Here is an 11,148-nt window from a genome sequence, read left to right on the forward strand (position 1 = left end):
ACTGCCCTGTCATGTTATGACCCCACTAATGGTAATACCACACAAGTCAGATTCCAGAGTGAAATCTAGCTTCATGTACTAGAACTACTTTTCCCTAATTTTAGTTACCATGCTGTTCAGTCACTGAACATATTCAGACAAGATTACCAATGTGTTTTTGGCAAAAAAAAAAGCAAGTTTCTTACACAAAGCAGACCAAAATAATTATATATTTAGAAACTGCTCATCATAAACAATAAAAAGAAAGAATCAATCTTTTACCCCAATAATATCCTTTACAGACACTCAACCCCAGTGAAGTATCACTCCTCGAGGGTAGTTGCTCAGTTGGGTGGACAGCTGCTTTGCGATGCTGACTGACACCAACAGTGTGGATTCACTACAAGCATCTCACCTTCTCAACCTCACCCGAGATGACCCTCAGGTGAAGTTAATCACCAGTTGTCTGTCTGTCTCACTCTCTATGCGATGAGAAAGCAACCACTGGGAATGTCAGTAACACTGCTGCCTTCATACAGCTATTCTTTCCTCAACGAGTAAGGCCACAAATGTTTCCTTGCACATGAGTCTCCCAGTCTATCCCAAGCGCCAGGTTAACTCACTGACTTCTAGCCCTGTTTCTTCCTGGGCTGTGGAAACAGTTTTTTCCAGTTCTGAAGGACCTGGAGACGTCCAAAACCAAACTGCCTTCCTGCTGCCACAAACCTTCCCTTCTGAACTGAACCAACCTCTGACTCTCCTGCTCCTCTGATGCTGCCTGACCTGCTATAAACTTTAACTTCGGAAAAGCTTCAGCAATTATCTCACCAGGTCGCTTCTCTGGTCATTTAGCTTAAATCAAATACGTTGATACAATGGCTCAGTGGTTTAGCACTGCTGCCTCACAGCACCAGGGCCCCAGGTTCGATTCCAGCCTCGAGTGACTGTCTGTGTGGGGTTTGCACATTCTCCCAGTATGTGCGTGGGTTTCCTCAGGGTGCTCCAGTTTCCTCCCCCAGTCCAAAGATGCGCACGTCAGGGGTGAATTGGCCATGCTAAACTGTTCATAGTGTTAGGTGTATTAGTGAGAGGGGGGGGTGGGCTACTCTTCGGAGGGTCGGTGTGGACTTGTCAGGCCGAAGAGCCTGTTTCCACACTATAGGGAATCTAATCTAATCTAAATGATTCATTGGAAATGTCACGTTAACTCACTGGTAAAGGTTTCTGACCCTTAAAATAAAAATCCCTCTTACAGAACTGAAAACCAAAAAAACCTACCTACTTCAACTTCAAAAACCAAGTGCCCAAATAACAAGATCTCTTTTCTTCATTCTTGGGATGTGGGCGTTTATTTCCCATCCCTAATTGCCCAGAGGGCAGTTAAGAGTCAACCCCATTGCTGTGTGCCTGGAGTCACACACAGGACAGACCGGGTAAGGATGGCTGTCTCATTCCCTACAGGCTTTAGAGAACCACATGGACTTTCCCTGACAACAGGCAGAGGATTCATGGTCATCATTAGACTCTTAATTCCAGGTTTTATTTTAAATGTCTTGACAGAATTCAAACATTGCCTGAGTCTCTAGGCTAACAGTCGAGAGTGGGGTGCTGGAAAAGCATAGCAAGTCAGGCAGCATCAGAGGAGCAGGAGAGTGTATGTTTCAGGCAAGAACCCTTCATCAGGAAGGGCTTTTCCAGCACCCCACTCTCCAGCACCTGCAGCCCTCACTTTCTCTCTAGATTGAGAGCCCAGCGATAATACCACTAGGCCATTCACCACAGCTCTGCATCAACCCCAAACTAATCCCATACTCTGCCGAGTTCCTGCCTGAACAGGTTGAGGAGGCAGGGGGAAGAGAGTAAATTTCACGTGAAGAGATCTGTTCTGAAGTCAGTCTTGTGGGAGGTGCAAAGATGCACAACGTAATTGTTTAGCTGAAATTGATGAAAATTAATTCACAGACAAAAAAAAGAGAGAGATTCAGATGAAAACCAAACTGCACAGCACCGAACAATCCAGGAGCATTAGGACAGCCAGTCTGCTGCCTGCTCTCTATACTCTTCTCTCCAAATAATGATCCAAAGATCTCTCCAAGGCCTCAATTGAACTGAGCTCTGCCACAGTTCCAGGCAGTGCACTCCACAGGCTCTTGACCTCTTTAGGAGGGGGGACAGCTTTTCCCAATCTACTTTGTGCAGCCTGTTCAGGACTTGGAAAGCCTCTACGAATCTCTATCAGCTTTCTCTCCAAGAACAGTCCTAATCATTTCCAACCGACCCTCCTCACTGAATAAACTAAATGAAAGAGCATGGACGGAATGAATGAACAAAACCAGACCCTTACGCTGAAAACAAGATAAGGCCACAAGATGAACCTCACTATTGTATTTTTCTGACTTTATAGTCTGTGTTTTGGTTTATTTTCCATGTTCTAACTTGACACCAGACAGTGGCAACACTAAACGCCACTTCTCGCTGAATTTGGAATAAACAAATGTAAAAATAATCAAATGATATGAAGGTTAACTAGCCAACAAAGCTCGTATCTCTTCTGTTAATTACGCTTTTCAGTCTGTTTCACAACCAACACAAATATTCAAAACCCACCACAATCCCACGACTCAACCAGTTTCATCTTATCCCTGCACTGCCTGACCAGATTAGGACTCTCTGATAAAGAAACAAAACAGTGGGGCTGCCGGAGATCAGAGGCAAACACAGGCAATGCTGGAGAAACGTCACATCTCTGGTGAGGGAGAGATGATGGGGGGGGGGGGGGGGGGGGGGTGGGGGGAGTTAATGCTGGATTCTTCTTCAGTCTGGTACAGTGTTCAGTACCACCACCAACAATTAAACGAGAAATAGACCGTGACCTACCGCCCATGTTTTCCTCAGCCTGTACACTGGTGTGCTCTGTAATGCTGAAACAACAGCCATCAATCCATGAAGATTATGGAGAGCCTGAAGTTTCTGCAAAAACAAACAAACTAGTTTTTATAGAAATCCTTTCCCTGCCCTGAGGGGCACACACACGCGATGAAACGTTTGGGAGAGAAGACCTTATTCCATTCTCTCTCTAACAGGGTTCATTACCAAAGGCTTTCTGAAGTTTAGCAAGTGGGAAGCAGCACTTTCATCATCTGGAACAACCTCTCAACAATCACACGCTTGGGGCAAGTGAGTGAATTCTCAGGGCCAACACCGAGTCAACTGGTCAAACCTGCAGCTTACTGCACGGCTCCTCTCGGGATCAAAAGAAACTCACTTTTGCAATTTTGATAAAATGCCCGACAACTTGCACTCTTCTTTTCAGAGACTGTTTGGTGAGGATCTCTCGGATGACCCAGAAACTGACCTGAAAAAGACAGAACCCCTCACTTCTCTGTCGTCATAATACCATTGCCTCAGAGGGCTGTGGAAGCCAAGTCATTGAGTGCGTTTAATCCAGAAATAGATGGGTTCTTGATTAGTAAGGGGGGGGTCAAGGCTTAGAGGGAGAAGGTGGGACAAGGGGATTGAGAAACATCAGCCATGATCAAACAGTGGAGGTGATTCAATGGGCCAAATGCTACTACTTCATCCAGGCTCTGACAGTCTTGGACACCAATAGGTTTTAGTCAAGAATGTTAGAGGTCATTCTCCTGCATTGAATTTATTGCATCAGAAAGTTTAAACGTCAGAACTCCTCCACTTCCATGGATCCCATTAATAGACAGCTTCACAGCAGCTGAAGATTTTATTTCTCTTTCTCCAGCCCAAATCTGGACTTGTTCTGACTCTAAATATCAGTAGGCTGATTGGGAGGGGAAACATTTAACTGAAATACCAACAGCAGGAGTGAGAAATAGACCTGGAACAAGGGGACAGAGGCTCTGGGGGAGTGACAGACAAAAGGTGCTGAATGTGGACAGATTTCCAGACCTGGGCAAGATCAGTTCAACAATACAGAAATTAAACAGACCAAATCAGTTAGAGATTTCAACACCTCTGTTTAATTACCAGATGTTGCCTGGTTTGACACTTTACCTGGTTAAACCTCCTGGTAAAAGCGACCACATTTGGAGCCAAAGTGTGTTTCTCTTTCTTGTTCCAATTGCAATTAGACAACTCCTGTTTGGACAGAAAACAATCATTCAGGATTTAATTCCATACCCAACAAAAACGGAGTCAGTTATTGGTCCAGATCCCAATTTGAAATTCACCCTTTATTCCAAATATGATTCAAGGTATGCATGAAGATTCGTCGCCTGGGTGCTGGTTGTTGTGGTTGTGGGTATGTTCACCGAGCTGGGAAGTTGATTTACAGACGTTTCGTTCCCTGTCTCGGTGACATCCTCAGTGTTTGGAGCCTCCTGTGAAGCGCTGCTGTCCTGTGTCACCTGGAGTTCATTTACCGCACTGTCGGGGGGGGGGGGGGGTCAGTGCTGTGGGAGCGCCGCACTGTCGGGGGGGTCAGTGCTGAGGGAGCGCCGCACTGTCGGGGGGGTCAGTGCTGAGGGAGCGCCGCACTGTCGGGGGGGTCAGTGCTGAGGGAGCGCCGCACTGTCGGGGGGGTCAGTGCTGAGGGAGCGCCGCACTGTCGGGGGGGTCAGTGCTGAGGGAGCGCCGCACTGTCGGGGGGGTCAGTGCTGAGGGAGCGCCGCACTGTCGGGGGGGTCAGTGCTGAGGGAGCGCCGCACTGTCGGGGGGGTCAGTGCTGAGGGAGCGCCGCACTGTCGGGGGGGTCAGTGCTGAGGGAGCGCCGCACTGTCGGGGGGGTCAGTGCTGAGGGAGCGCCGCACTGTCGGGGGGGTCAGTGCTGAGGGAGCGCCGCACTGTCGGGGGGGTCAGTGCTGAGGGAGCGCCGCACTGTCGGGGGGGTCAGTGCTGAGGGAGCGCCGCACTGTCGGGGGGGTCAGTGCTGAGGGAGCGCCGCACTGTCGGGGGGGTCAGTGCTGAGGGAGCGCCGCACTGTCGGGGGGGTCAGTGCTGAGGGAGCGCCGCACTGTCGGGGGGGTCAGTGCTGAGGGAGCGCCGCACTGTCGGAGGTCGTCGTGTTAAACTGAGGCTTCACCTGTTCTCTGCAAAGATCCGTCATCAGTTACTCAAAGAGGAAGAGGAGAGCTCTCCCTGTGTGCCTTGGATAATATTTAACTCCACACCCATCACTTGATCCTGATCTCATTCCTGTTTAATGGTTTGGAGATGCCGGTGTTGGACTGGGGTGTACAAAGTTAGAAATCACACAACACCAGGTTATAGTCCAACAGGTTTAATTGGAAGTACACTAGCTTTCAGAGTGTCGCTCCTTCATCAGGTGGTAGTGCTTAATGGGATCTTGCTGTGCACAGATAGGCTGGTGTGTCTCCTACATGAGACACCACACTACATGGTAACTTCACTGGTTTGTATTACATGAGCAGACTTCCAAATTTGATGAAACGTTTTACATAAAGAGTTAGCATTTGCCCCAAAAATTTGCAAAAGATGATGAGCAAGTCCAGTTTGGTGCTTGAACGCAAACTCAGAATGGGAATTCCATTTATCCAGTAAAACGTACCCGATATGGTGCAAGGTACAGGTTAACATCAGGCTACTGTGCATTAAAGCTCACAACATGGTTTCAATTAACTCAAACAAAGGCAGATAATGGCCAATGATTGTATCTGAATCACCCTTCAACTAATGACCAACTACAGATTCACATTTGGAGATAATATTTAAGACACTATTTGTAGATCTGAGATTTTAAAAAGTACCTAAAGTAAGCTGCTGATCCAATCAAGTTTTGTTTTTTTTGAAAGGGGGGGGGGCATTGGAAATGAAACATTTCATCAAATAAATTCCAAGATTGAAGACAGATGTTTTTCCAGACTCTTGAATTTTAATTACATGACTTCGTTCTTTGGCAAACTGCATGAGTTGGTCATAAAATGATTTTTATTAAATCAAGATTATTTTAATTTGGAGAGAAAGTGAGACCATGGGGGTTGGGAGGGGGGGAGGCGCTGAACAAAGTGATGAAGTAAATATCCCAGCCAGAGGCTGGAGTTGACCCTCTCCAGCTTTCCAAAAGCAGTCGCTGTTTGAAACCGGTGGAATCCAACGGAAGATTCCAATCCCTTGCTTTGAGCGGCCAGGCACCCAGGTTCAAGAAAGTGGATCACCCCAAACAGACTGCCAACAAGCCTCTAACAACTGGCATGCAGTTAACCAACAATAAGTTGCATTTAGATAGCATCTTTCACAGAGGGAAGCATTCCAGGTACATCACCAGAGTGTTATCAGCAAGCTATTGATGGAGATCTAGCCCATGGGCTGCCAAATGCTTGGTCAATGAGTTATTGGACAAGGCAACGGGTGGGTCGGGGGGAGAAGGTTCAGAAGAGAATAGGTCTTTATCAGCTCAAGGTTTGCCCACCTCCCAGTGGTGGGCAGCATACTGGAATGAGGAACATAGAGATTGGAGGTCCTGCAATGACAATTCAGGCAATTACGTAATAAACTAGAAAGCAGGACCTCCAGGGTAGTAATCTCAGCATTACTCCCCATGTCACATGCTACCAAGGCTAGGAACAGAGACATAGTACAATTCAGCATGTGGCTAAAGAGCTGGTGTAGGCAGGAGGGCTTCAGCGAGGTGAGTCATTGGGATGTCTACCAGGGAAGGTGACAAGTCAACAAGAAGGACTTGTCTCACCTAAACTGGATGGGCACCAATATCCTAGCAGGGAGGTTTGATGGTGCCATTCGGGAGAGTTACGTGTGGTTAAGGGGGCTGGGAACAGGAGCAGCAGGTCAGTAAGTACAGAGGCTGGGGAAACGTTTGAGACTAAGACAAGTATAGCTAAGAGGAAGCGCAGTCAGGGAGAGGTTGCTGAGCTCAGTGGAACTGGAGGGCTGGACTGTATTCATTTCAATGTAAGTAGAAGAACAGTTAAGACAGGTGAACTTAGAGCCTGGATTAATGCATGCAATGATAATGGTGCTTTCACAGAGGGATGTTGAAAGAGGGACAGGATTGGCAGCTTAACGTTCCGGAATATCAGTGTTTCAGATGAGACAGGGAAGCAGAGGTGGGGGACTGCATAACTGGTTAGGAAGCATAGCAAACTGTGCTGGGGTGGACACCCTTCAGTGAGGCATTATGGGTACAGCTCAGGAACAAAAGGGAGCAATCAGTGGTAGGATTGGACAATAGACCTCCCAGCTTTCAGCAGGAAAGAGGGGAAGGCACGTGTATTCAGATTCATGGTTGTTGTGGTGGGTGAAGTTTAACATTCCCCCCCCCCCCCCCTCCCCCTCCCCATCCCCATATTGACTAGGACTCCCTCAGTGCTGGGGATTCAGATGGGGAGCAGTTTGATAGGTGTGTCCAGGAGGGCTTTTCGAAACAGTATACGGAGAGTCCAATGAGGGAGTGTGCCAGATTGCGTGTACTATTGGGAAATGAGACTGGCCAGGTGATCAAAGTTTCAGTGGGGCAGGATTTTGGGAATAGTGACCATAATTCCACAAGTTTTCAGATATTTATGGATAAAGACAAGAGTAGACCTTGGACAAAGGTGTTAAACTGGCCTAAGGCCAACTATGACCAGGTTCGACAAAGTTAGAAATCACAACCCAGGTTAGAGCCCAACACGTTTATTGGGAAGCACTAGCTTTCAGAGCGCTGCTCCGAAAATAAACCTGTTGGACTCTAACCTGATGTTGTGCGATTTTTATCTTGGTCCAGCTCCGTCCAACACCGGCATCTCCACATCAAATTAGACAAAGAATTGGTGAATGTGAATTGGGGAGCAGCTGTTTGAGGGTAAATCCACATCCGACATGTGGGAGTATTTTAGAGACCAGTTGAGTAGACTGCACCACAGGCACGTTCCTGTGAAAACGAAGGGCAGGAATATCAGGATTCAGGAACACGGGATGACGGGGGCGTTATCGGCCGAGTTTAAGAAAAGAAATAAGTGTACCCAAGGTCTACCAACTAAAAACAAACGCAGTCCTTAAAGAATATACAGAAAGTAGGAAGGAGCTGCGATGGGCAGTTAGGGCGGCTACAAGGGGCTGGGAAATGTCTTTGGTCAGCAGAGTTATATACGTACATTAGAAACCGGAGTGTAACTAGGGAAACCAGTCTACCCACTCAAGGATAAAGGAGAGGGGTTGGGTATGGAGCCAGAGGAAATGGGAGAGAACCTTAATGAGCACTTTACACCAAGGGGAGGGGGATCTGAGGGACGCGGAGGTTAGAAAGAATATTCTTGGGCAAGTCAGCATAATGAAGGAGGAGGTCGGAGGTCAGAGGTCTCCACCATGAAAACAGGCCTTCCAGTCCAATTCGCCCATGCCAACCAGACTTCCAAAACTGAACCAGCTCTCATTTGCCTGCATTTGACCCATCTCCCTCCAAACCTTACCCATCCATGGACCTGTTTTTTAAATGTTGTCATTGTAGATGCCTCTGTCACTTCCTCTGGCAGCTCATTCCACAACATGCACCACAGCGGGATACAGATAGATTATAGATGTGGACAGAGAAATAACAGATGGAGTTTAATCAGGACAAATGCAAAGTGATGCATTTTGGAAAGTCAAATTTAGGTGTAAATTATACAATAAATGACAGAACCCTCAGGAGAGTTGACATACAGAAGGAATGAGGTGTACAGGTCCACAATCCCTGAAAGTGGCAACTCAGGTGGATAAGGTGGTCAGGAAGGCACACAGCATGAATGCTTTCATTGGCGGGACATCCAATATCAAAGTTAGCAAGTTATGTTGCAGCTGTATAAAACTTTAGATAGGCCACATTTGGAATACTGCATGCAGTTCTGGTCACCACATTACCAGAAGGAAGGGGATATTTTGGAGAGGGTGCCCAGAAGGTTTGCCAGGATGTTGCCTAGTCTGGAGGGTTTTGGTTATGCGGAAAGGTTGGATTAACTTGGATTGTTTTCACTGGAAAAATGGAGGCTGAGGGGTGACCTGATAGAGGTTTACAAACGTCTGAGAGCCTTAGATCGGGTGGATAGTCAGAGGGTTTATTTCCCCCCCAGGGTGGAAAGGTCAATTACAAGAGGGCAGAAATTCAAGGTGAGAAGGGGAAAGGTTAGGGGAGAAGCGCAGGGAAAATGATTCACACAGAGGGTGGTGGGTTCCTGGAACACACCGTCAGTGGAGGTGGGGGAAGCAGGCATGCTAGCAACATTTAAGGTGTATCTTGGTAGACACATGAACAGGAGGCAAACAGGGGGATAGAAACCACTTATGGGCAATAAGTAGTGGGTCTAAACAAGGGTCAGAATCAGCGTTGGCTTGATGGGCCGAAGGGCCTGTTCCTGTGCTGTATTGTTCTGTCCAGGGTTGCAGGAACTTACAGAGGGTCAGGAGGTGAGGCCACGGAGGGAGTTGAACATTACAGCGACCATTTTAAATTCTAAGCACACACCTGGCTACATTCAGCTATCACGGTGTAGGGAAAGGTTCAGACAAGCCCCAACAGAAACACCGAACCAATAGCAGTCTCAAAGAAGAATCGCAGTGGACTCAAAACATTAACACACTCTCTCTCGCTCTCCCTCCCCACAAATACTGCCAGACCTGCTGAGTTTTCCCAACACTTCACAATGCTGTTCTGGCTCTCCCCATCCACAGTGATTTGCTGTTGTTTAACCAATCAAGTCTGAATACAAGTTGCTGAGGGAAACCATTTACCCAGAAAGACCATATATGACAGCAACATGGATTGTAAAAGATACAATTAACCAGCAAGAGCTACTGCCCAGAATCTGGGAGGGTTAGGCAATAATTTCTGAATTCACAGTTCCCAAATAACCAGGAGCTGGGTGAGTGGGAACCAGCTCCAAACGGTTTCAGTTGCTTGGCAAGGTAATAAAAACAAGACTGCATCTTAAAAGGAATCTATCAAAGCAGCCACATGCACAGCCCCTTGTTGGATCATGTGTCTCTGCTACAGAGCTGCTGTGGGAACCAGTCCCGTTAGGTACAGTGCTTGGACAGGACCTTACACAGAGACAGTTGACGCAGTGGGACTGACCTTGACCTGCCCCATACAGAGGGAAAAAACCTTGCATCCATCCCTCAGACTGGGCCCCAGTCAGGCTGCTGTGAGGGAGTGGGGGAGTGGATAGATGGGGAGACAGACACAGACCAAAGTTCTATAAACCAGGTGGTACCTCATGTAGTTGTTCATTCACAATCAAAATATTGAACACTGTCTCAATGGAATCTGAAGTCACAGCCCTCAAAACTCCCATCGGGTGGTTATGGGGGTGGGGAGGAGAAAGAGTCGGTGGGGGAAGGGGGGGTAGAGTGAATTCCAAGAATCTCCCAGCTCAGTAAACCACAATCTCAGAGTTTCCATTTGTCCAATACTGGGGTTGGGGGGCACTCCAGACACAGATACAGCAACACCAGCTTCAGTCCCACCCCATCACAGAGAAACCGGTCTTCAAAACTCAGGAATTCTCAATCCGGGGATTTGCAATTTTTAGTTCAGTTCGCACTCATTTTGTGTTGTTTGCTGTTTTGCCTTAATTTCTGCAGCAGCAGGGTATTAAACGCGAACATCTGGATTGCCAGCCTCTCACCGTCACTTCAAACAACTACACCTTATTTTAAAGGCTGTTAAACATGAAGCAGCAACAATTAACTCAAAACAAAAAAATACTGTCTGTATGAACAGAAACCGATGCTGTAACAAGGAGATGAAGTTGCTGGCACGGTGAACTCTTAAAATGTGACATTCAAGCAAAATTTGTCGCCTAACTGCAGGAGGTGGTGAAGTTGTCTGATTGGGATTTTATTTTCTAAGTGTCTGTCTCTTTATGTTGACAAGGCAGGCGGGTGGACGCGCTCCTGACCAACAGCCGGGTGGACGCGCTCCTGACCAACAGCCAGGCAGGCGGGTGGACGCGCTCCTGACCAACAGCCAGGCAGGCGGGTGGACGCACAGAGACAAGACAGCAGGGAGGTGGAGCAGAACATAGGAATCCAGGGTGAAGGTGTTGATCGCGATGTGGGATAACAGGGAAATTTGAAAACAATGAAGCTAATCTACAATTGGAGCCAAGTAAAGTTATTTTCAAAAGACCAAAGAACACACACAAACTGGAACACTGGGACTCTGCCTCTGGGCTGGTGGGGAGGGGAGACCAAAGAAGGTTC

General features: G+C 47.5%; 1 protein-coding gene across 8 annotated transcripts in view; it reads right to left on the reverse strand.

Annotated features, from left to right (window-relative positions):
* The window catches only part of LOC122552295 (ras-specific guanine nucleotide-releasing factor RalGPS1-like), a 120,541-nt gene that overhangs the window by 41,450 nt on the left and 67,943 nt on the right, over positions 1–11,148 (reverse strand). For 7 of the 8 annotated variants that reach the window (XR_006312349.1, XM_043695015.1, XM_043695010.1 and 4 more), the window contains exons 5-7: positions 4,006–4,089; positions 3,245–3,334; positions 2,857–2,949 (exon numbers count right to left, since the gene is read on the reverse strand). Coding sequence is in view for 7 of the 8 variants with exons in the window: in XM_043695015.1 (XP_043550950.1) it covers positions 2,857–2,949; positions 3,245–3,334; positions 4,006–4,089 (267 nt within the window). In the remaining variant the exon portion in view is untranslated. The remainder of the gene's footprint in view (positions 1–2,856; positions 2,950–3,244; positions 3,335–4,005; positions 4,090–11,148) is intronic. The other variant, XM_043695016.1, reaches the window with a different exon arrangement.

This window comes from Chiloscyllium plagiosum, chromosome 8 (assembly GCF_004010195.1).
Source record: "Chiloscyllium plagiosum isolate BGI_BamShark_2017 chromosome 8, ASM401019v2, whole genome shotgun sequence".
NCBI classification, from domain to species: Eukaryota; Metazoa; Chordata; class Chondrichthyes; order Orectolobiformes; family Hemiscylliidae; genus Chiloscyllium; species Chiloscyllium plagiosum.